Source organism: Anopheles merus, chromosome 2L, assembly GCF_017562075.2.
Source record: "Anopheles merus strain MAF chromosome 2L, AmerM5.1, whole genome shotgun sequence".
NCBI lineage: Eukaryota > Metazoa > Arthropoda > Insecta > Diptera > Culicidae > Anopheles > Anopheles merus.
The window spans coordinates 33,156,294-33,182,918 of NC_054083.1; the positions used below are offsets into that span (position 1 = coordinate 33,156,294).

At 45.7% G+C, this 26,625-nt stretch overlaps 1 protein-coding gene across 7 annotated transcripts in view; it reads left to right on the forward strand.

Moving 5' to 3' along the window:
• The window catches only part of LOC121593184, a 51,988-nt gene that overhangs the window by 13,823 nt on the left and 11,540 nt on the right, over window positions 1–26,625 (forward strand). For 5 of the 7 annotated variants that reach the window (XM_041915334.1, XM_041915341.1, XM_041915338.1 and 2 more), the window contains exons 3-4: window positions 24,245–24,414; window positions 24,516–26,598. In XM_041915334.1, coding sequence (XP_041771268.1) covers window positions 24,308–24,414; window positions 24,516–26,598 — 2,190 coding nt within the window. In that variant the 5' untranslated portion in view covers window positions 24,245–24,307. Of the gene's footprint in view, window positions 1–3,579; window positions 3,687–23,795; window positions 23,866–24,244; window positions 24,415–24,515; window positions 26,599–26,625 lie in introns of those variants that run through there. The other 2 variants (XM_041915339.1, XM_041915340.1) reach the window with 2 other exon arrangements.

Genomic DNA, 26,625 nt, shown 5'->3' on the forward strand with positions numbered 1-26,625 from the left:
ATGATGACACACTCAGAGGCACTGCTCGGGGTAGCTGTGGACTCAACTACACTTTACGTTTAAGCATGAATGTTATTACAATGTTTTTGTTACTGTATTGGTGTAAGTGCTTACTGCATCATATAGTCATGCAGTTACCTACTTATAGAACTTTGCAACTATTTGTTGACCCATGTTAACGCGTGTTCTTTGAAGTTGATTGGTTGTTAGTGCCGAGACTTTATATGTTGTTTTACGTGCTATTTTATCATAATTTAATAGTTTAAACTAAATTGAGTAACCATTAGCAGATCTAATTGATAGGTAAAACAATCGAAGTGCAGCGCTAGAGACTTGCAATTGTAGCAAAGGAACAAACCTTCCTACCAACACTGCAACACTTGGCCTGTAAATGTTGAACAAATTACTCCAAAAAAAGGATACCAATTTCCCACAACTGAACCATTAGACGCATAGTGAAAATGTAATCTTTATTATCATCATCATCATCATCATCATCACATTATCTTTTTTCCGGTTGTGGGATTTTTTGTTTACTGTTCTGCTTGATTTGATTTTTTGACTCTTGCTTTGACTGTTCCGTAGCAGTAACGTTCGACTAAGTATTACAACATTTATGGGTTTTTTTCCATCAAAAACTATATTTAGAAAATACTCTATTGCCCTTTTACATCTTATTGTCATGTTATGAGTTTGAACATAGCAAACTTTTACTACATATATAACATCTCAAAGTAGACTCTACTCCATTGCGGAATCCTTCCAGGAAGGATCATTGGTGTTGCTTTAATTCTTAAACAGCATGATACGCTTTTGGCAGTTTGTTTAAATCATGGTTTTGCGAAATGTTTGCACTTTAATTAGAACGTTCAACCTGTTGAGCACACTCAACAACCACTCCACACTACCATTCGGAAACGATCATCTCGCTTTTCACACGTTTGTTTGTTTGCTTTCAAACGAAAAAGCATTACCACTGAACCACTAACTTCCAACAAGCTTCTCAACACATTTCAAAACACATTGTTGCACATCTTCATCGCAGCTCCAGCACACCAGTTGCTAAATACGTTTTATGCTTTTGCTAAACTCAACGGCTCTCCCCGTACGTCCTTGAATGCCCCCCGAGTCGAGCAGCAAAACAACACACACACACACAATAAACAAACTTATTAACACAATTATTTTTCTCCTCCTGAAAAGTCTAAATGCAAGGGCTTCTTGTTCTGCCTACCGTTCCCTCCCTTCTGCCATTAACCTCGCACACCGACAAACAAACTGCACAAGCGCAAATCCTCTCAGCCTGCCAGTGTTTGCTTGCCGAACGGAATAACTTTTCAATTATCGCGCGCCCGGTACGATTCCTTCGACTTTTGCACACCTTCTTTTTTTCGATTTTGTTTCATGTTTGTTGCTTTCTCGTCGAACTTTTTCCGTATTACCAGGCGAAAAACTCTCTTTCACACACACACATACAGACCTACATGGTGTGGAAAGGTTCTGCTAGCAAATCACAAATCATGAGCCACGCCGACACTCAACCACGTCTAAAGAGCTTGCTGCTGCTGCTGCTGATTTCGATCCTGAAATCCGATGAAAGCACCTGTAGGGATGGACCTTTGCTATTTGCTTTTGCTAGGGAAAAAGTTGCTGTGCGCAAGAAACACTTTCTAAAGAAGCGCATCGGCGCGGGCTACGTTGCGGGCAGTATGGGCAGATTTATTAACCTTGCTCTGGTACATTTCATACGCTTCGTACGTCGGAAACGGTAAAATGCAAAAGAGCGTTCTCCACTTGTTTGTGGCTCTTTTCCATACAATTACAGCACAATGTTTGTTCAGTCTGTTTGATTGCTTCTTGCAGTATTTGTTTTACAAAAACCATTATTTCTCCGATGATTAAGCTTAAAAAAGTAAGATTGCATCACACACTCTCATGAAGTAGGCGGCGCTAGCAACATCCACCTAACTCAACCCGCTTATCATTTGCATTTAATTAACGATTAATGTAAACTTTTCCTTTTTAACTTCCGAGAAAACGGAACGCTCCGACAAGCAAACATCATTTACTGCGAAAAACTCGAGAAACTTAATCTTGAACTTAACCTAGATAGAACCAGCGTGCATGTACATCCAAGTCCAAACCATGAGCGAAGTAATCTCCTCGACCGCTCGGCTCCCCTAATCCAATCCAATTAAAACGACCAAACGTCAGACGGGGAGAAAATTTGGGTTCCTTCAGCCCGGTCATTGACATCCGGGTCACAACGGGGCGAAGCTAATGCTACCCTTGCGCGCAAAAAGGGTACCGCCCTGTGTCTCGTTTGATTGATAGTACGTGACGTGCTGGTCAACGATGAGATGAGAAGCTGTCGGGGCAAACACACCAACCAAGCCCAAGACACGTATGCCGTGTTGGTTTGCTTGCCAAAAAGATGAGATATTCGCTTAATTTTCCCACGAACCACCAAGCGTGTTCTGATCGACACTGTTGGGAATCGATCGATGCAACACAAATCGGCACATGTGAAGCGTGTGAAGCTGCAACTGCTTTCTACTCTGCCGAGTCGTTCTACGATGTCGTGCCGAATGTATGAAATTATAAAATTGCCCCCCTTATGGTCCTGCCCTCGGAATGCGAGCCTCGAATGTCGAAGCGCTCTAATGTACCTACCGGCTCTTAATCTAAGCAGTACCTACCTCCTCCCCAACAGCCCACACGCCCATGGCCTTGAAATCCTTGATCCAGGCCAGCACACCAACACCGGATGCATAAGCATGAGAACCGAGAATGCCGGCAGAGTGGCAGATCCCAATTCCCAATCCCGGAACGAGACTAGAATGCAAATGTAGAGCTTTATCTACAGCCTGCCAGAAAAAGGGGTACTACTACTAGCTTTTCTCGCTGCCTACCCCGCGTTGGATGCCCTGTTTGCTCTCCCCGGAACACCACGAAAGGCAAAATGCGGAGCACGAGAGCGAGAGAGAGAGACAGAAACAAATGGTAGACTATAATTGAAAAAGGTTCCGGTAATGCTTTCGTCGCAAAACCGGGCTTTCAGTTTTATGCACGGTCACTGTTCTCTGCCGATTATGGCGGCCAGCGATGGTGATAATGACCGTGGGGTAGAATGCTTTCGCCTAAACTAATGCCCACAGCAGCAGTAACTTAGGCCAGTGTGGAAAATAGGGGAAGAACACACACGCTCACTGTTGAACATGCTGCGCGAGACATGTTTACTCTAGTTGAGTGTGTTTGTGGGTTTTTTACCAATAAAGTGATACGATTTTTCATTTACACATAAAACATTCTAAAGCGCTCACCTTGTTTGTGATGCATGGCTTACGATTGATCAATATCAATGGACCTGTATGCGTGTGTGTGTGTTTTTTTTATATTATTATTTACTTTGCTGTTGAATCACCAACCACGGCATACACAGACGCACACCCCCTTTTGACCGCCAGTCTGAGGCAAAACTCATTTTTCTCTGACCCGCAACAAAGGTACACACTTCAAAAGAAATCCTAATTTTTCGCTAACCTCAACAAACGTGTCCCTTTTCATCGTTTTACGTAGGCGAGCACTCCTTCCGCTCTGGGTTGAAAGCAAAATTACACTTTTCACTTGGAGACCGTACCCGGGCAAGCAAAAAAGGAAGCCCTACTACCAGCAACGCGAACTGGGTATGTACAGTAAGTGATAAAATTGATAGGATTTTAGTATATATTCTTTATACATAACTTTAAAATGAAAATCTTTCTTCTCACAGTTTTGTGATGAGCCGCCAATAGAAAACAAAACATAGAAATGCGTGTTGTGCAGAGGTTTTGTTTTGCGGGTTGCATACTTTATGGCGGCTAAAATATCTATTTGTAGAACACATGACAGTTAAAATATTGATCACATAAACACAAACCATTTTCTAATCTTTGTGAATAGTTTATAAACAGTTGTTTATTATCTCGGTGGGTTCTACCTGTCAGAATGTTTTTTCCGTTTAATTTTAAATTACACGATAAATAATTCCAATATTGAGTTGGATTTTGAAACAAGAGCACTTAACAAATATTAGACCGACAATTACAACATAAACATAAGGAAGAAAAAGTTGTTAGTAACTGACATTCGTAGATGGCATTTATTAGTAGCTGACGTCAAATTCTGTAAATGGGGTCCCTTCACGATTCTAGTCAGTTTTTTGTATGGAGTTTGACAGTTGGAGACTGAAATCATGTAAACACTCCGTACAAAATCACACACAAAACTAGCCTGCAATTTTCAGTCTAGATTATTCTAGCCTCAAAGCTAGAATTAGATTCGAGTACCTGCTCGAAAAATGGCAAAACAAGGTGATGTTTACATTTATCCCAAGGTGAATTAAAAATATCAGGTGATGGAATCCAGAATCAAAGTGTATGTAGTCCAGGTGGTCTCATAGCATGTTTTTATAACCAAATTTGAATATCACTTTTTGACAGGATGGTTGAAAACTGTTGTTCAAACAAGCTTTCTGGAGGCTTTACGAATACACAAAACACTCTTAAAATCTTCATTCAGAAACAGAAGCGATAAAAATCAGCCTTCTAAATTCATACACCTTGGGATAAGCCCACCTGTATATTGTACCCACTACGATAGCTGCTCGAAAACTGCTATACAATGCAAACAGCTGATAGGCTGAAATTTCAGCCTACGAACTTAAAACGGAAAGGCCCCCAACAGTAGTAAATAACCAAAGTACTGCTTTTTCCATTACTTACGGAACACATATTTTCCAATGGTTTACCATTTTTGAAACTCACTGTACCTTTCGTACTAACTATCCAGAAAATGAAGAGGGAAAGAGATACACACACAGCGAGAAAGAGAGAGGGAGACTCCAAACTGCAAACTCCAATCTAACCTTCAATCGCCGGATTTTGGGTTTTCGTTCCGCAAGACCTGACGGAGGCTAAATAAATAACGACCAGACACACGCGCTCACATACACACACACATATATACAGCCCGATAAAACCCGGTAAGCTTTTCCACCGATGCGGGTACCTTGACAGGTCAGAAAAACTTTACCACACTTGCCACAACCACACACAACACCAGTCCAGGATAACCATATCTATCTGGCGTGTATGTGCTTGTTGTTTTTGTTTTTTTTAGGGCCTGTTTCTCAAAAACTCTACACCGGACATCTCAGCCAGAGTTTGTTACAATCCCAAAAAGAAAAAAAACATAAATGGACAAACCTTCCGGGACCTCCCGGAAAATCAATGTTGAATAATGTTCGCCCTGTTCGCAGCAACATCCTTCAGCTGGAAATAAATGCCAGAAAGCTTCCCGGTTGACGGTCAGGGCCAATGTCGGGCCGCGGATGTTTGCCATGGTGATGAATAGGTGACATTTCCTCCACCACCACGCGCTCCCGAGGGAAAACAGGCAGGTCGAGACGGAGCCCATTTGCTTGGCTGGCTTTTTTTTCTTTTAAGGGCGACTTTTTGGAGAATTCACCCTAAGCGGAAAATTCCACGAGCCTTGTACCGTCTTATTTTTAGGTCTAAGTGCGCCAGAAATCAGATGCCGGTTTAATCTTATCCCGTGTTATGCCTCTCGGTTGATGTTCAACGGTGTGCAAAAGCAGGAGGATGATCATCGTCATCGCAAACCAGCAAAGTCCGGCGGAGCGTGATGACGCAAAATTAGCTAACAGTTTGTTTTTTTATGTGTCCGCACTTTGTGGCTGTGCGTTATCTGTCCCCTTCGATCGGCACGCACACAGCCTTTTGGGGGGGCAAAAAAATCGACTGAGACTGAAGGAAAGAATCTTGCCCTGCCATTTCCAAAGAACTGGTTCCACCTTGAACGAAAGCAAAAGATGGGGAAAAAACATCTCGGACACGCTTGCAGGAGAGCAAGTTTGCTGAATAGTAACAATTATCGAGCGAATAAAACCGATGAACTATACACCACCAGGTGGTCGGGAAGCAGCTGTGTGCAGCATGCTGTGCTCATCGCGTAAAACGACACCCGAAGTTGACGTTCGCGAGGGACCGTCAGCTTCTTCGGATGGGACGAATGAACCCCGCCAAATGACACATTCCATTGAACTGCTCGACCATCCTGAACCGTAACGGACAACATTTGCGTCCACAATCATGATGAAACTTTGTCAATCCAAATGTCCGGCTGAATTTGCTTGCCCCGCGTCATCGACACAAAAGATTGCGTATTGAACCGTATTATAGACGACGCACATTTTATCTGTATTTTTAGAGAAAATTAATTTTCATTCTACCCTGACAAAAGTGACCTTTTAAAAGCGTGTAGGACGGCAAGACAAATTACCGATTTGGTGCTCCGCCAATGACACATTCTTGACAAGAGAAGCGCTGATTGCAACACGGCGGGCGTTTATATTCAGTGCCAGCCCATTTAAAGCACACTCCAATGGTGTGGTAGCCCTGCTAAGCTCTCGGTACTCAGCAGCAATGTTGAAAGATATAACTCAAACTTTAACCTTACACCGCCGGCACCACACTCCAAGCCGGCGTGCGCGGTTAAGTGAAATCACTGACACACCATTGACCGTCCACTTTATGGTCACAACTTCCAGCAAAAACGACATCGTACACATCCGCAAAACGCCGTCAGCATGCGGCTCCAGCTTCGCTTCTCTTTTCGCTGACCCACTCCCATCCCCTCCCTGCACAGCAACTAACTTTTTTCATTTAACTCGGATTATGAAGCATTTCAACTGAATCGTTTCCCCGCTCGGCGAGCGCTCGGAAGCTTTTCGATGAGGAAGCTTTTCGCTAACGTGCTCTGGTGCTCCCGCTGCTGTCTCTTGCACTCCTCCCACTTTGGGTATAAACTGAACTGAGCAGGCTGAAAAGAGAGAGAAAGATACACTGCACGACTACTAACACGGATTGTTTCGAAGTACGCGCGTGAGTGATTTGTCCGACGGATTGCACACACGTTTTCCCAGTGACGACGATGTCGACGTTTTACGACGTAATTCAATCAAACAGCGCCTGACCCGTCCCGTCGCTCCCTTCCCACATCGTACCATCACATCATGGCAGTGGGGGGGGGAGTGTGTTCGAAGAAGTTCAAAGTAAACTCACCCCTCGGACCGAGAGCAGAGTACATAAACAATTTTACTTTACCATCCACCGTCTATTTGCTTCACCACGGTCAGACGGTCGGTCAACCGGTTTGGGGGGACGTTTTGCAAGTTACTGGGAGGTAACCACCGCGTGTGGCAGAGTCGATGCATTGCAAATTCTGGTACGAGCAGAATGAAAAGGCAGAAAGAAATATGACCAACGACTGGCGGGCGTGTGTTTGACAGACTGCGCAAATAACTGACGCTGGAAGTTTGGTTAGGTTCTCGTTGGCGTGCCCGCACCCAGTACACGCACTGAGCAGTCGGGGTAGATTCGGATTCAGTGGTTTCGGAACCCAGTTAGCAAGATTATCTTGCTGACAAAATTTTGCTGCAATTAATTTACATTCCTCTCAAACAGCCAGGCTGCATCACAATGTGCATGCTTAAAGCGAGAAAGCACAATTTTCGATTTACGACCTTCCCGCCGTTTCATCGTCCAATACGGAACATGCGAATGTGTTAGGATTTTGATCAGTAAAATTACACTATAATACGAACCCTTCATTCTGCTCACTTTTGGCCTGTGCCGTGGACCTGGGAATTCCCAGCTCGGATGGTAAGCCAGTCGGCTGGTTTTGAAGCAATTTTTGGAGAGTTTGAGGTTTTGAGGCCCATTGCTAAAGCTTTCGAACCCACCCTGTTGTTAAAGAAGTTGCGATGAGTGTAACCTCCTAAGTAATCCACGCTGGCATAGGCGTTTATGTTTCAAGATAGCAATGCTATCCAAACATTCCCCTACACGAGAACGGTGAAAAGGAAAACGGTGTCAGCAGACGGAAATAGTGCTCATAGTATCACAGTTATAACCAAGTTATAACTGGTCAAAACGCACTACAACATACGGGCACACCCTCAGCCCTAACTCGTCAACACGCCTAGCGACAAGCTGACTTTGTCTTTGTCTTTTGAAGAATCAAACTATCGGAGAGTACTCTGCTATAAGGGATGAACCGGGAACCCTGTGATGACCACACGATAAAAGTTTGAGACTGAGCCGAGGGATGGTGGAGCTTTTCAACGAATCAATATGTAGCATGTGGTCAGCAGCTACTTCTTCCTACAAACTACTGTAATGCTTCCGCCACACCCATTTCTAGGCCAAATCCAGCAATTACAAAGCACAGCAGATCCTCAAGAACTTTGGAATGCTACCAGCAAGTAAAGCTTTGCTCGTTACTTGTTATTCCAGCTGGCCGCTGTACACGCTGTCTCCTAACTGCCCGGAAGGAATGTAAGTCCCTGCTGCCATTCTTCTTGCCTGCACCCCCCCCCCCCCCCCCAACGAGTAGCGCACAATAATGTCTGATGAATGATAAGCCCCAAAGCACAAAGTAATTACACCACCCATCGCTTTCGTTTCTGCTCGATCCGGCGGACATCCACCAACGTGGTCACTATATAACGTGATAATGCCTGATTCTAAGCGCAAAGCTAATCACAAATTCCCCGTAAGTCCGGTCGCTGCTCCTCCAACTCCCTTGAGTGATTTTATTTCATTGTTTGAGAATTCGCCGAAACCCCAAAACTGCTCTCGCTCTCTTTCTCCAGTTACAAAACGGCTCGTTTTGTACATAATACACAATTGTTCCTCACCTGAATAGTTCAAAGAAATTAAAATGGAAAATGCAAAAGTGAGCTTGCTTGCTTTCTACCTGCCCTTTTTGACAGCATTTGATTCTCAAAAAAAATCTTAGAAAAGCAAAAAACAATCTTCACGTGCCACGGATTCTTTTCCCTCAGTCTCTCCCTTTTACGTCGATGCTCCGCTCTCTCCTCGCTTTCGCCTGAATGCCTTTTGTTGAAGCATTATGTTTGTTTCCATGTTCTAAAACCACATTTTTAATGAAATAACAGCACAGCCGTGAGCATAGTAAAAGACCAGAGCCAGAACTCTGGCAAGTTTTGCTCCCAGGACACGGCACGTGCAATCTCTATCGCGAACACTCGCTTCCCGATGGGGCAAGCAACCCTCGGGCGACGTTGCGAAGAGCGAAACGTTACATTCTTTCGTCGCGAAAACGTTAAAATGGTCGCAAACCTTATTGCGGCGACTTACACTGGCAGCCGCTTGCTCACCATCTTCTTCTTCTAGTAGCTCGAGAATGTCAACTGTACAGCGCACAGTTTGGTGAATGAATATCCGCTTACAGTTTTTTTTTGCTTCCTCTTGCTGCCGCTTCAGCGCAATTCCCGCACGGAGGGAAGCTAGGACCAGCAGGAGGAAGCTAAATGCTGTTCCGGGTGCGTGCTAGCGTTTTCATAATGCGCGTATAATTGATTTTTATTTGCCCATCGCGCTGCAACGGCAGCATTGATGGCGGTACGCACAGCTTAAAATGTTTCTTTAAAGTAAAAAAGGGACTTGCAACACGGCGAGCAGCAGACAAGCAGCTACATAACCTTGTTGTTTCTTCTAGACCGACCTAACAAGAAACTTTGTTTCTTCTAGACCGACCGTGCGAAGCCCCTGCAATGAGAGCGTTTTTCACATTTTCTATAGAGTTGTCCCAGCAGTGAATATGGAAGATGAGGCGGCAGTCGGCCAGTATTGTTCCAGAACCGTAAAAATAGTCATTAGTTATGTTGAAAACTTTAAGAAAGACGCTGTAAACAAGCATTGCCTCATTGCTTTAACTACATGATCCTTAGATGCGGCAGTCAATCGACTTAGATGTAATCCTGATATAAGAGAACTCCACCAACTAACCCACTATTGGGATCTTTGACGATACTACGCACAAAAGGCGGACATAACACGTAACTCGACGACAGCGGTACTCATTCATGGCTTAATTCCTCTACATAAGTTTCCATGTTCGACTCTCTTCAGAGGGTAACGCTTATAGCTTATACCTTCACACCCGATATCTTACACATACAGAAGGTAACGCTTATAACTCACAACAACCTTATACCTTCACATCCGATATCTTACACATCCACAACATCACCGATTACACAAACTTCTTGCAAGCTACTGATAGTATTTTTTGCGCTGTCATTGTCCAATGAAACAACGAAAACCATCGAACTTGAACCAATACAACGAAGAAACTAAAAAAAAAGCATTTTTGTCTATCTTAAGCCGGCATTCCAGCAACATGACATGTGGATCAGGATCTTGATCCCACGAAAATTGATTGTCATCCAGCCCGGGAAGCTGGATCGCACCGAACAGGGACAGGGATGATGCTGACACTTTTTATTTATCCCAACCGATGTCATACAACCGAGAAGGGGGGAAAACACGAGGCCAGCACCAGGATTCTGGTATCCAGGTAAAGGGTCCGCGGGCTGCTGTCCAGCTAAACACATACAAACACACACACACACATATATTCCCTTTTAAGGGACGAGACAGTAAGCCATCCCTTTTCGCTGGGATCATCGCCCTAGCTGAAAACCGACACTAAACGTGAGGTAATGAAGCGAGCCAACCGATCTCCGCAAGGTCACAAACACACGCAAAAAGAAAAAAAATGGCGGCACAAGGATGAGGTGACTCGGAAGATTCCGGTTGACCAAACCAGCTCCGGCGTTGTACAACGTTTTCGAAAGGATTGTACAAACCCATTTCCCGGGGTTGGCTTGACTTCTTCCACTCCAGGAAGTTCTTAGCTGGTGTGTGAGAGTTTTTGAAAAAAAAAATCTTATGGAAAGGGGCGCATTAGTTGGGACTTTCCACTAAAAGGCGGAGTGTTATACAGCGTTAGCTTATCGTTGTATGTGCAGTATATAATCAAAGGAAGAGAGTAAAATGATGTGTTTGCGTTCTCTTATACAAATACTAACTACTTGTTGTCTATTTTAACGATATATGCAACAGTTGCGAGAAGCTGACATTAAATTTAACAAAAAATCAACCTTTAACTAATGCTTCAACTGGCAACATTCCCACAACACAGTTGTCGATCCGCACATTCATGCGCGCAGCTATTCAGTAGGAAAATGTTTATCCTTCCTTACAAATGGAAGGACAAAAAACGGAAAACATCAATGCCGTTGACAGGCGACAAATAATAAACCGAAACGTGCAAGCACTCCCGCCGTCAAACGGCGTTTGATTAGTTCGTGTACAGGTGCAACATAACATAACGCCGAACGCCACCTCGCAGGCCCGAACGGGCCCAACAACTGGGAAATGTGCCCAGTATCGCTAAGGATGTTACCCCGGCTCGATATGTTCTTAGCCACAGGCGTGCCAAAGCCAACCCGTGCCGTGCGTCCGTCACTGTCCGTGCCAACCTTACACGCGTTCGGCCAGACGGCACTGGATGTCGGCACGTGTCGTACCGTGCCCACAGCGGCATAAGCTTGACGCTCCATGAGCAAATTCTACAATTCGCTTCAAAACCACAGCGCCCGGACCGGGCGACTGTGCTTGCCTCCTGTGCCAAACACACAATTTCACAGCCTGCTGAGCGGGCGGTGTAGTCTTTCGGGCTCGGGTCCTCTTCAATCCCGCTGCTCGTTACGTTCCCGCGCCAAGAGAACGTACTTTATCGTCCTTGCACTACACACTACTGCCCATTTTCCACTCAACTGCACTCGAGAAGCCATTTTTCATTTCCTACTCGTGCGGGACGTTGTTTTTTTTTCTTTGCGTGTGTGTTGTTGTTGCTTCTCGTCTTCTTCTTCTTCTTCCTCTACCTTCTATTACCCATCCGGTGTGATGCTGCACGTGCCCCACGCTGTACGCTATTGTAAATTCTCGGGCACGGCAGCACGCTGAAGGTCACGTTCAGCAGCACATCCACACTAACGAACTACAGGGACGGTGGTGTAGTATAGCTGGTCGTAAAGTTTTGCTAGCCCTACCGCCCAAACGGCTGGCTGGCTCGCCTGGTACCAGCTAATGGCGACGATGATGACAGGTCCCCCCCCCCCACACACACACACACATAAGGAAATGCCGCGCGCGTCCAGAAGTCAGCTTACCGTCATGTTGCTCGTCTCGTCTAGGATTTACGTGACGCTTTGCGTGGTGGTGGTGACGTTGGTGGTCGGTTTTTGTTCGAGCTGACATGCCTAGCTCGCATGTCACATGAGTGTGTGTGAAGAAAGCACACTCGAGATGCCCACTCAACCACACGAAGAACGATGGATGGGCACGTAAGTCGAACCAAATGAAACGAGCGAATAAAGACGCGCGCTGATTGCGATGAGTGAGGTGTTATGCGATACCCCAAGCAACAGCTTTTGAAAAGCTCACTTCTTATTACCTCACACCTCGCAACCTCGAGAGTGGTTGAGATCAATTTTCATGTCAAACGGAAACTGTTCGAGCAGTTCGATCAATAGAAAGATGCTAATTGAGACTATCGCTGTGAAACGGTTGTCTCCATTTCACGATATCCAATTGCCGACAGGAGCCTGCAAACACACAAACCAAAAAGAAATCATTCACTATCTCCTCTTCAACAATCGTCCGAGTGGTGTGGCTGAGAAGATTTGCAGTGCTGGGATTATTGCACACCCATTCCGAGTGCGACATCAGCCGAGAGCTGATGCCGTTCTTGAGAGCGAACGAAATGATGGAACTGCACACAAAAACACTAAGCTCTTCGATTGCGCACAATGCACCACGGATTTGCACGTATGGGTGAGGCATCCGCACGTCCTAAATAACGCACGATGCGCACGGTACGAATGTGTCTGCTTGTGTGTCTGTATTCCGGTGCGATAATGGGTTTCCATTGTTTTGCTCGCTGATTGAGCCACTTTTTGGAACGCATTAGTGCTACTGCTCGGCGGCTAGGGACTGCCATTTTGTCGGTCCGCTGCTTGGGAAATAATTCGATAGAGAAAGGATTCTTGAAGGATTTAATTAAATTGTTCAGCAGCCCAGCATACGGGAACGGTACTTCTCGGAAGGAAGCACACCGAAGCTTATCTAATCAATGTGATATGGGATGAAAACTGACGTGGGGATCGTATTCGGGGCGCATTCGGGGTTTTGTCAGTGCGATGACAGACAGGGGGGACACAAGGGTATGTATTGGATTGTGTTTTGTTGTTTTCCGGTCTCCCCCACGGCCGACCGCAGTTAGAATCCTATACCACACACACACACACACACACACACACACACACACACACACACACACACACACACAACACACACACACACACACACACACACACACACACACACACACACACACACACAAACACACAAAAACACAGATAAATAACACAAATGAAAAAAGGTATTACAGTTACACATACTAATGGTTTTTGAAGTTATGTCCAGTCATATGACAATGTTGTTGTTCTTTGATATAGAACATCTTTTTAAGCTTCTCCATTGACATATCTTGCACCAAGGGTCTCCAAAGTTTTCAGTTCGAGCTTCGTAAATAACGTTCTTGAGAGCCATTTTGATGCTATATTACGCTACTCAAAACGTTTAAATCTCGTTTTGAAACGAAAATATTAAGTCAATAGGTAGAATTTATACATCTTTCGATTATTGTAGCTTTAGTTTTGTCTTTGAAATGTAATTTTCTGATAGCAATTGAACTGTTTTATAGCAGACTTATTCATTTTATCCATTGCATCATTGCGGACCGCATTATAGGTTCTTAAAGGGCAGCATGTGGCTTAGTTTTGGTCGTAGTTTGGGAGACACTTATCTAGATCCTGACAAATGTATATGACATGTCAGGATAATCTAGATCTGACATGATTATTAACGTGCTATCAAAATCATGATGACAGCCAGAACGTTCCGTCAAAGTCAATCAAACTATCATCAATAGGAACGGTAGCCAACATATCGATTGTTGTCCATTTTAATTCGACTAGCATTAGAAAGGTAAAGGATAAGGCTTTTATTAAAGTTCGATAAGAACACAATTCAGACCTCGTTCTGTTCTGTTCAATCAATACAAATAATACGTTGCATACTAAAGCTCGGCTTTTTGCCCTCGATGTATTCCTGCATCTGTGAAAAGTCTTTCCTGCACACCTTGTCTAGTACAATTTTAGAGGATTGCAAGTGGTTGAAATATCTGACAGCACTTATGTTTTGCTAGTTTGGAACATTTTCAAAGCTTCTTGCTACCTTGTCGGACATAAGCCAACAGATGTTCAATAGACATTTTAAAGATTTTCATCGATCAATTGTTTGTATTCAGTCCGAATGTTAGGACATTTCCATACTACTTCTCATTGATTACATGCTTTTCTATCATGTTAAACCATTGAAAATCATGGCAACCATAAACACTTTCCACCAAGATAAGAAACATCTCACCACCTCAATGCTCCCATGCTCACAACCGAAGCACATCGAACCGAACAGAACTCGTTGAAATTAATACACCTTCAGCCCGCACACAACGAACGCATTATATCCTCGTTCCACCTCGCTGGTACACGTGTGCATACCAAAACGGGGTGCAAAACCCATTGAACAATTGCAGAGCAGCGTCTAACGATTGCTCCCATCAGCACCATCAAACACCGGTTCGATGTGTTGGTTCACTGCTGAGATGCTTCAATGCACGTTGGAACAACCACAATAGCAAAACCACACGCGCAGAAAAGCAGAGCCAAAACAGAATCGGCAAAAAAACGCTCGTCGCAACCGCCAAACGCTTTCATGAGTCGAAAGAGCTATTTAAAGCTTGTTCCATTGCCACCCATCCCGCCTACAATGGTGTTTATCCCTTTCAACCACATACACAGAGAGAGAGACACATACACACCCTCACACACTCTTTCAAAATCAACGTCAAAATCAAAACGTCACTCAACTACCGCCGGCAAACGACGACCTACATGCACGCACACACGGGTGAAGCACCGCTGGACCGCTGGTCGTCCCTTCTCCCTCTTGATGCAGCACATGTTTTTCCTCCCGGAAAACACGAGCAGCAACGAGAAATAACTTACCCCCCGAAAAATTCATTGTTTCAGCGTTTTCAACCCACCCCGCACGGTAACGGGCTGATGCTTCATAAAAGGGTTTTGATGGCAAGCCTGCCTAAGGTTTCCTTTTGATTCCGTCTCTTAGTCTTTCTTACGGCCATGATGGTGTGGTGTGTTGTTGGTAGTGGGATGCTCTTGAAAAGCATTATTGTTGTACCACGTACCTACTGCTGTTGAGCTTCCAACTTCACTCCCACCGTCGGTTGGCGCGAGTGGCACGTTGCAAGAAGCAGTCTTCAACTTTTGCACAAGATCTTCATCAATCGCTACCAAACTGGCTGGCGAAACAAAAACGCTTTCCACATCCCACGCTCCATCGGTCCCAAAAGAAAGACGGCACGGTAAAGGGAAGCTCGCCCGGGGCGGCTCGCTTTAACCTGCGCTTCTAAATCGGCAATCGCTTGCCTTAACCTTGGTAAGATTAAGCTCACCACTTAACTTTCAGAAAACGAAATTATCCTAATTAAAATGACACTTCAGACCGCATTAGGGTAGAGTGAGAATGGAAGGCAAGGGTTGCAAAGTTCGCGCCAATCTCCAATCTTCCGCACAACCCCCCTTTCAGCATTCACCCAGTGTGTGTATGTGTGTGTTTTTGGTCGTGTTCCATTCCCAACCGCAGGGTGTACCGCCGGTGGAGGTCGGAGGAAATGGGTGTGAAAATTTAAACTTTTACAGACATCTGGCGATGGCGTCTGCATCGGTGTCGTCGTAGCTCGCCCGAAGGGGGCCCACCGTTTTCAATATAGTAGCCATGTGTTAGTTTTAGCAAATGATTTTAGTTGTGCAATCCTAATCGATGGGCAACGGGTGGACAAATAGGCTAAGGGTTGCCCCATTTTAGGCAGATCAAATAAATTGCAAATTAAAGGGAGCGGTGATCGTCGGAAAAGGGACTTCTGCTACGGGTTCGAACCATTTCACTCGAACTGTGTGAATTTAAATGAGTGGGTTTGAATTTAAATGACTGCAATTAACACGACCTTAACGAATCATCGGATGCAAACGGGTATTGTTTAACAGAGAAAAAAATCGAAAACAAACACTACACAAAATACCTACTCTTAGTCCTATTGATTCTCTTAAAAAATATCCTGTCCTTACCTTTTTTGCATGTTTAAGTTAAATTTCGAATTCCGTATCGAAAAACACTCGATTCTTTGCTGCTGCATCACTATGCAGCTGCTAGTCGACTTGATCGTAATTGAAGAAATGCTGGTGAGCCAGATCATGCACGATCGACAAGGAAATGGCAGTGCTCATAAGAACAATGTCTATAGACTATGGCCTATAGGCAATGGAGCGGATGAAGCGAAACTTCCCATTTCAGTGTAGCTTTGTATTATTTTTCCTATGCCACAAAACCAATTGCTCACAAAAGAACGAACGAGTTCATATGGGGCCCAATTGTCCACCATCAGCCTCATTCCCAGTGCTTTTAATCGATGGGAAACAACTCGATACTCCTGAGTGTTTTCTAGCGATTGCCATGTCTACAGCTTACCAAAGCAATGTTTTTTCACACTGTAGGGGACGAATGACTAATAGTGACTAAAATAAAGCCTAAAGATAACATTTCAAAAGAATAGTGTTGCCTGAGAAAACAAACAAGCTTTACACCAGTGGCGACATCTGATGTCAAAACGCTACAAACTTACTGGTACGCCTGAAACACTTTTATCTGATTTCTTTTTTATATTGCATTATTTTTACATTTTAGCACACTGCTGTCGTAAGCAATTCATCAGCAATCATAAGCATTCGTCTGGTTTAAGCGCTGCGAGGTCAAACTTGAGTTCAATGTACAGTCATTATCCGATATACGCTATCGTACGGGACCGAGCACAATAGCGTATCTCGAATTTTCGCGTATAGCGGATTCCTATGGAAAAATAGTTTACATTATTGGTTCGAGGGTTGAAAAATATCGCCACAGAGTTTTGCATTAAAGTTTTTTTTTGTTGTAAAACAGATATCTTTTGCACAAATTCAATGCAAAATTCATTAAGAAAATTAAGCAAATTCAAAAAGAGCTTAAAATATTTCAATGAAATAAAAAATATTTGCAAAAAAGACATGGAGCTGTCAAATTTAGAGGAATCGCGTACTGCAAATTTGCGTATATCGAGTATCGCGTACTGCGGATAATTGCTGTATTTTGTGACGTACTTTTGACACTTGCCTCAAAATTATAGTTCAATGAATCAACTGAATTTATTGCAATTTCCAGGACTTGTCATTTTATAAAACAGATTCATAGTTACCTTTTCCAGCTTAATTTCGGCGTCGTCCTACCCCACAAAAGCTCATTTACATCCCACTTTAATCTTAACTCCCTGTATGGGGCCGAACATTTTGTACGAAATATTTGTTTAAATTTTCACTAAAAATTGTCCCTCGCCAACACAAACTGCCTGGATCGGTAGATTCTTATTAAAAATTACTATTAATTATTTCTCAACCACAAACCCGCCCACCTCGGAACATGCTCTACGGCCGTCGCCACTACCCGGGAGGGACCAAAGTTTAAGCGCTTTAACGCAAAATTTAATTACTTCACCCGCCCAATGTCCACCGAATGGGTGAGACACGCCCGACATGGCCGTGCCCTTTCAAAACATGGCGGTGCGGTTTACAACAAGCAGCAGAGCGCAGCCCATTCGCCGACATTCGCAGCCAGCAGTATGCCCCGTCCTTGCCCGCCCCAAAGGCCCCAATTGAAAGCTCAGTGAAATGTGAAATAATTTCAAATATTAACAAGCGGCTTCCGGCGGCCCGAAGGCGCATCCACCGCACGGAGGATGTTGGAATGAAACGAAAATTATGATGACAGCGCAATTTGCGCACTTGTCAAGCTTTGTAAGCGATTGACATGAACGTGTAACGCGCGGGTTCCCGTTCCTTCTGTCTTATTGTTTTTCTTTTTTTCTTTCTTTCTTCCCTCCAAACCCGTCTGAGTCTGTGTTCACGTCCCAATTTCTGGGAACCTGGGCCCGAGATTGCTAGCTGGACAACAGCTGTGGCGCTACAAACTTTCCAGTGCCAAACTTTTCACGTCCCCAAAGTCTTGGAATTTCTTGCTACGTTTGCTAAACCAGTTGCTTCACGAGAAGTGAGAAGTCAGCAAAGAATTCGAGAGAGAGAGAGAGAGAGAGAGAGCTTTGCTGTACTGTACAAAAATGGAGCAAAGCTACGCTAAACCTATGCTCTGCAGAAGACAAGCGGTGAATAACATTGCTTGAAAAAAGCACAGCACAATCCAACTAGAAGCTGATAACAGATTACTTCACCTCCACATCGCATAAAATATCAACCATTGAACGACATGACCACATGCCACAGCAGTCATGCTAGTGGACAGTTTATCATCCTTCACCTATCAGATGCGGTACTTTCAATGTCAAGCACCTGTCAGGTTCAAGGAATGTGTACAAATCGGATTGACGCTACGCCAAACCATTCCAGGGATCCAGAGAGTAACGTTTTTACCACTGACATCGTCATAAACGGTTCGTCAATTTCATGCTACAATCAATTGTGAGAACTTTTCATGCCCGAAAACTAAGGCAAATCCAAAAGAGTTCCGAGCAAATCGTTTGCCATTTCGGATCGCTTCAATTGCATTTCCATTTCACACCAAAAAGCCCTTACACTCGCAGGCCCTTTTTTTCTTTCTTCGCGGAGCATACTTCAATATCAATTCCTAGCACCGATTACCACCATAATTACATACATGTTTGCGTTGCGTTTCTCGCCCGTAGTCGATTGATGCTCTCCAGCAACGCTCGTTGCCGATCGCCATCGAATTGAAATCCATCGCCGAGCAAGTTGACAGTTATTGGAAAAAGAGTTTCCAGCAAAAACGATTCAAGTTATGCCAAGTGCTCTCTTGCCGCTTACCGCGCCCTCTCAAGACGACGGCGACGACGATGACAGGCCCTGAGACGACTGTCTCGGGATGCCAATTTCCAAACCGCTCCCCCCTCCCCTCCCCCTTCCTTACGCCCGCATAACGCAATGCAGGATTAAACCGTAACGCGATATGCTAAAATCTTTTCACCCGCTCCCCGTTTCCTATGCCCTCCGTACGGTTCCACATGGAATGTGAAGCCGCGCGCACACGATGATGGTGAAATCCACCCGGATGCTCCATGATAATGGGGTGTGTATAACGGAACGGGATGGGAACCCGATGCGGATGGTTTCGTGGGGTGAAGAATTTCCTCTTCATTTTCTTCACACACACACGCGCACACAAAGGCAAACCAAAAAGAAAAAAAAGAACACAAACCAACCAACCAAAACCACCACCCGATTCACTCAAAGATAATCGATTTTCTTCCGCTATGGTAAGTTGATTCGAGAGGCGGTAAAAATCAGGCCCGGTTCCTTCGGTTCCTTTTTTGGGAGGAGAGGGGTGGGGGGGGCGATTCCGCAGCATTCGCGCTATCTTTGCCATCGCTTATTTGATCGCTTTGGTCGTCGTTGCGCTGGGTTTTTTTTTGCCACGGCCTCTAAATAATAATGCGCGCCCAGCAAACCAACAAAACTGGACAAACAACACACCCGTGGGATGCCCCAAAACCGGGGGAAACAAAAATTTAGCACCGAACACGCATACAGAAGAAGAAGAATAAGAAGAAAAGCATGCCCTAGGAAATGGCAGCCTAGGACAACGGCATCAAATTAATATTTCCTGCTTTTCTGTGTCTCCACACTGCACAATGGAAAAGGAAAACACGAATACCGATGAGGTGGGAAGCTGGAAAAGCAAAGCAAAACCACCGAAACAACACCGTTCGATCGATGATCTGGAAACGAGTCCATGGGACCAAACTTTTCTGGTTGAAAATTACCTTTTTCTGTCTCTCTCACTTTTTTTCTGTTTTGGTGTCCTTTTTTTCATCGTTGGGCCTCTTTAGCTTTTGTGCCCAGTGGCACCGAATTCAATTCCTCCCGCTGCACACCCCGTGTTTCGGCAACGGTTGGTAATTTCCCATTTTCCCACCGTTTGCTGCGAACTGTTCCGATACGCGATAGGCGAGTGCGCTTGAAAAGAATGATTTTTTTTTTAATTTCGTTAACGCCACACAAGGACCTCATTTCTTCGTTGATTTATCGCACTTTGATGAAAGTGGTTCGAAGAGTGGGGTGGAGCGGAGTGGGGCATCGCAATTTAAATGATCTTTTGCGTAGCAAAACATGTTGCACGCGCCACAACCAAACGATGTGGGTTTGCGATTCCGTGGAAGTTTGTTTCCGTTTTGCACGCCACCATTGCACACCATTGCGAATAATCGGAATTGGAATAGAATTTTATAGAGGAAAGCTTCTTCAACGACAACGACGCTTTGGAGCACTTCATAGGGAAGGGGATGAAGGGTGTGAAGTGATTTTCAATTTAGCTTCCGTTTGCTGATGAAATGATGGTACCGATTTGCATACCATACGCGCATACACACACGCAAACACTCACAGCTTACAGTTCATTATCGTTCTCAATCAGATACCGGACAACACCTTCGATAATTTCCATTTACACAACAACAATCACACCTCAACCCGGGCAAGCGATGCTCGGAAAGGAATGTTGCTGTTGCTAGTGTAAACATTATCTAACCAATTCCAGGAATGCATATCTAGTTGCTTTGCATTACCTACGGCACATGGAAACGCTCACACATACGCAGAGCACACCATGTCCTTTTGCGCTGAGACATGAGATGTCCTATTTCACTATAAGGAGCTTTCGGTTTCAGCAGAGATACTTGATACAGGTAGATCTGGGTGTATGTGTGTATGTGTTGGTGTGTTTGTATGAACATTCTGACAATAATTCAACCATGAAATGTGATAATCTACTAAATAGTTCCTGGTAAACCATACCTTTGAGGGGACATGTCCATTTGTCCAGCCTAGGATCCGGCCAAACCAATGCCAGAATGACTTCTTTGAAGTCTCTGTAAATGGGCTGGACAAAGTGTAATGCCACACAAATCAAGAGCAATTTGGGTGTTATGAGCTGGCTGAAAAATGTGTAAGTTGATTAAACTAGCTGTGTTATCTTTCTCGAAAAGAGATGCACAAACTAGCTTCACATCAGTGTTAGTTTTAGGTTAGTTTTAGTTGCCTTTTTGTTCTTACCGGACATCTGACGGTAACAGGAATTTTATTTGAGTCCAGGCACAATGCAAACGACGCAAATGCCCCCAAACACATCAGCACGAGGAATCTTACAGGGGGTTTACCAAGTCATTTTGCAATGTGAGCTGGATATTTTGTCGCTCAAGAAACTTATTTTGATACCTACAATGTATTTGGACTGGCTTTATGTTAATTTTCACCCATCGAAGTGTTAATTTTGAACGATTGCTTATGTTTTCTACACTATTCTACATATTTCATGCTCTTAAACAGAATGGGAAGGACTTCAGCTTGCTAAGCTTGTTAGACCTAAACATCGTTTTATATACTGATTAATTAGCATTTGAATGTTCACTACATAGGGCTGTCAAAATTAAACTTGGACGGGTGATAATTTACATTGTTCCAGTCCAAATACGTAATAGGTGTCAACAATCTCTGCTTGAATCCACGACGGGTATGCTGTTAAGTCGTGCGAGTAGACGACTATACCACAGGACCGCAACCAAACATTGTTCTTTAAAGCATCATCTATCTAATGAATGGTGTGCAATCATAATAATCCTAACGTCTGCAGTGGGATATCCAGCTGATACATCGGATTCATCCATTTTAAGAAGATCACGAACATCTTTTGATAGTCAAACTGTTCAGTGAAGCATACACTGATGTCCTAAAGTTGAGTAGAAGGCAGACTCATAATTTCAATCTAACAAATAGTAATTAATATGCGACGATACTAATTATGCGACTAATTTATGCTCTGTCACATAACATCAGATGTTTCTATGCATTCATTTACGAAAATACTTATCGAGTCAATTGATTCAGAAGAGAGGCGCATTTCGAAATCACTGTATCACTAAATAGAGCTTCAATTTCTCTTGCATCATATTATTTCGCTCCCTCAAGATATTAGACACACTGATTCAAACAAACAAAACAACCACAAAAAAAAGCAAAAGACGAAGCAAAAGGATGTGCCTTCACCGCGAGGAAAGAAATGTCCTATCGATACCAACCGGCAAACCGATTCGTCACGCTAAAGTAGGTTTGTTCCGATAACAAATTTGTATTATTATTCTGTACTCTCTCCGCTCCTGCTCCTGCACTGGTGAATCCTTTCCCTACCAGATTCATCCAACTGTAGTATCGATAACGATAACCATACACACGCAGACACACCGGTGCCCAGGAAAGAGCCATTTCCCCAACGTCACGACATAATAGAATCGATTCTTTGCTCGAGTGATTGCGATCAGAGTGGGGAGAAGAAAAAGAAAGGAAACAGTCCCGATAGTGAAAAAGAACAAACATCGGAAAAATGGCCACAAAAACAAGACAATATTTGAATCACACGTTACACAGCAACACATAGAGGATGCGCAAGGGTTTCGTTGGTCGACAGTTTGTGCCGTTAGTTCGGTTCGGTTGTTGTTGCGCATAACACGCGGCAATATGTTTATACAACGGCGTAGTAACAACGGGAACCTTAATTTGGTACCCGATGACGGGGGGGAGGGGGGGAGGAGGATGTGAATGTGATCGAAAGAGATGATCTAACGCGAGTGAAAGGCCACAAGGGAGGGGGACAACCGAATGTCCCGCAGGAAAAAATGGTACAGAGACAGGACGTGCGATGTTGCAAATCTTGAAGTTGACGAAGATATGGATTAGAAAACGCAAAGCAAAAACCCTTCACAGCAACAAAAACAGGCAGTCACATCGCAGCCTGGTTAAAAGTTGTAAGTACAGCCGTACTTACACAGCCATCCATCCGTCCATCCAGCACGTGGCGAAGTGTTTCATTTTTTGTTGTTGTTGCCTCTTTACATGGCCTTCTTTGCTGCGACACTGAAACGACACTTGTCAAGACGTCCCCGCACACACTGAAGTACAATGTGCATGTGATAACTTTCTTTCACAGTTCCAATGCTTTAAGCGACAGATTTCTCACTCAACGACAATAGCGGGTGCAGTACAATCCCTTCGCATGCTGTGTTCATAGCAGCATATGGGGAGGGAGAAACTTGAAAGAGAATTGTCGCATGGCACCACTTTCTTCCCAAACGCTTTGAGATACGTCCCACACGCCGCAGATGATGGGTGATCTCGCTACTCATGGCAAGACACACACACACACACTGCAAATAGGGTTTTGTTGTGCACACACGCCGGCCTATTACACAATCGGTTGCCATTGTCAAACATCATTGTCAAGGCCCCGAGACCAGGATGCTCTCAGGATGATGAAACCATCCAACGGGGGAAAATGAAGTGGAAAGGAATGGAAGGGAATGGGATGGTGAATGTACATGTGTTTGTGTATGTGTGTGTTAAAATCTGTAATCTGCTTATGTCACGACGAAGTGTTACGGAACAACAGCAGCAGTGTGATATGGTGTGCAGTAGTGTGAATTTTACATCCAATTTGATCGTGTTTTTAAATTGTACTTAAAACAGAAACATTCGTTACTACACCACATCTTGTAAGCGACACATGATGCTTTACAGAACTGATGATCCTACACGTTGGTGCGCCACACCGACACCCCTCACAACACGCGTCTAACAACGTGTGTGGGGGGGGCGCGTACTTCACGGCAAACTTGATGAAGGTACAATGCGCAATTGATGAAGTGCCGGCGATCCAGCGAGACGCAATGTCTGCTTTGATCGAGCTGCACCACTGCTAGGGTGGCCGCCGGGCCGTGTCCGCGTCGATGGTCGATTGAGTTTGCAGCGCAACAGTCACGCTGCTAAACTGGAACTATTCGCATCGTTCCATTCTCCTTCCTCAGGGTTTTTTGCTAACTTTGTGCACACAAACGCTGCTCGACCTCCAAACTTTTCTAACCCGTCTGTGTTCTACAGTGACCCGTCCCCCGTCCGTCTGCACGCAACCTAATAACGTCATCTTTCTCGTTCTCGCTCTCTCTCACTCTCTATCGTTTGCATTCTTGCGCCCGGTCGCTCTCTCGGAACAATCTTCATTAGCCGAGGCAGGGTCTGTGATTGCCATTATCAACAGTAACAAACGACGACAGCTACGACGGCGCGATGGCGTCGTCGTTCGCTAATTGCTCCTACGCGCCCGATCCGAGCGCGGGCGACGCGAATCCATTCAACTACGGCGAGCGCAGCCTGCTGGACGATCGTGACAAGCGGTACGTACTGATTTTGGGTTTCCAAAATTCCGCAAAACCCCCGGACATCCGGTGTGACTAATTCCAAATTATTGTCACATTTTTTTTTCTTTAATCACCAGTGGAGTAACGCGTGCATCAAGCCTAGCCCTACCAAACCACTCACTGCTAGATTTGCTCGAGCAGAAGCAGAAGCTGTACGACACGATCCACCTGACGCCACCGCCGAAAGGCAATGGCACCCGGCGCCATTCGTCCGACTCGTTCCCGATGATCGAGAACGAAAGCTTTCAAATCCCGCAGCGGCAGAGCAAAAAATCGTCCCAAGGTATAGGGCCGGGGCCGCTGGTGCCACCGCCCGTGCCGAAGCGCACCTTCCAGGGCAACTTCCCGCGCAAACCGCCCGACTCGTTCGAGGTACAGAAGCGGGCGTCCCTGCTCGCACTCGACAGCTACCAGCAGCAGCAGCAACAGCTGCAGGCGCAGCAGCAACAGGTGCAGCAGCTACACCAGCAACTGCAGCAGCAGCTCCAGCAGCAACATCAGCAAGCGCAACCATCGTACGCCCCGTTTGGCCGCTCCGAGCGGATCTGCAAGTCCGCCTTCGAGGATCAAACCTTCAGCTACTATCCGGCGCCGAAAAGTGCGAAAAGCGCTGGAATCTCCGCTGGAGGTTCTGCTAGCGGTGGTGGTGGTGGTGGTGGTGTAGGTAGTAGCGGCACCTGCCACAGTGTCAGCGCGACCAGCTTCGACGATCTCGGCGAGCCGGATGACTTTGTGCTGTTCAGCAAGAAGATGGCCTCGATCGAGTCGAACCGTTCGTCGAGCGACTCGAACAAATCGCAAACCACCATCGACACCGGGTACGTGTCGGCGAACGAAACCGACCGCTCCGTGCTGACCGGTGGCAGCTGCTCGTCCGCCAAGGGCGGCGGTGCGACCTCCTTTCGCAGCCGGTTCTCCTCCGAGGACACCCAGTCGTCGCTGGACAGCTTCCTCTCCTCCGAGCTGCACCGGACCGACACGATCGAGTCGCTGCCGCTGAACGATTCGCCCTTCAGCCTGAAGAAGAACGTGTTCAACTTCGATCTGAAAACGTCCCCGCTGATCCGGGGCAGCAGCACCGTCTCGCCGAACTCGATCGACGAAAAGCTGGACAGCTGTTCGCCGCGCAGCATTGAGAGCAAGGGCTCCCGCAAGCTGCCGACCGTGCCGACGCGCAAAGGGCCGGCCAGTGGGGTCGTGATGCAACCGAAGCTTCCACCGCCGGGTTCCGCCAGCGCGGGAGCGAACAGTCGCATGACGCCGCCGCTGCCACCGTCCCGCTCGCAGCAAGCGTTCGAAACGCGCAAACTGCAGAAGCTGCAGCAAGCGCAGCAGCAGCAGCAGCAACAAACGCAGCTCAACAACGTGGCGTCGGCGCACAAGACGGCACTGGAAAGCTTGCAGGAGCTGTACAGCAGACCGCTCGGCATCAGGCGCAACATACATCGGCCACCGCCGCTCAGCCAGCAGCAGATGATCAACGCAGCGGCGAAAGCGTCCCTGCTGGGCGGCCAGCGCCAAGACTCGAGCATCTCAGTAAGTGACAGCTTCTCCATTACCTCAAGCCCGGGCTTTCAGAGCAAAGCGATGGAGAGCTCACTGCTGCAGCAACACACATCCACCACCAACAGCAGCAAGTTCAACCGCTCGACCATTCGCGGCAAGCCACCGATGGACACGGCAACCGCAGTCGTCATCGGTGGCACGAACGTTGCGCCGAACAACCTGACGGCGCTAATGAATTCAGCCGGAACAACGCCGGGAGCGCCGGTCACGGCAGGCTCAACTTCCATGTCGTCCGGTACTGGCAGTAATATTCCCGGTGAAGGTTTGGCGGGAATCGGTGTGTCCACTGGTACGATTCGATCCGTTCCGCCGCGAGTTAGCATGCGGCAAGATTCCAGTATATCCAGCGACAGCTTTAGTCAAACGTCCAGCCCTAGCTACAACTCGAAGATCATGGAGGCGCCGCTCCTATCGCACGCCGCCAAGATGCCCAAGGTATCGAAACCGATCGCGAAGAACCTGGACGAAATCACGAAGGAATCGCCAACGGACGTGAACGGAACGGCCGCCATCATTAAGAGTGCATCGACACCGGCCAGCCTACAGACGATCGTGCGGCTTTCCAACGGCTCAAACGTTAGTCTACAGCACAAGGTAAGAAGCATCTTTGGAAGAAGCTGT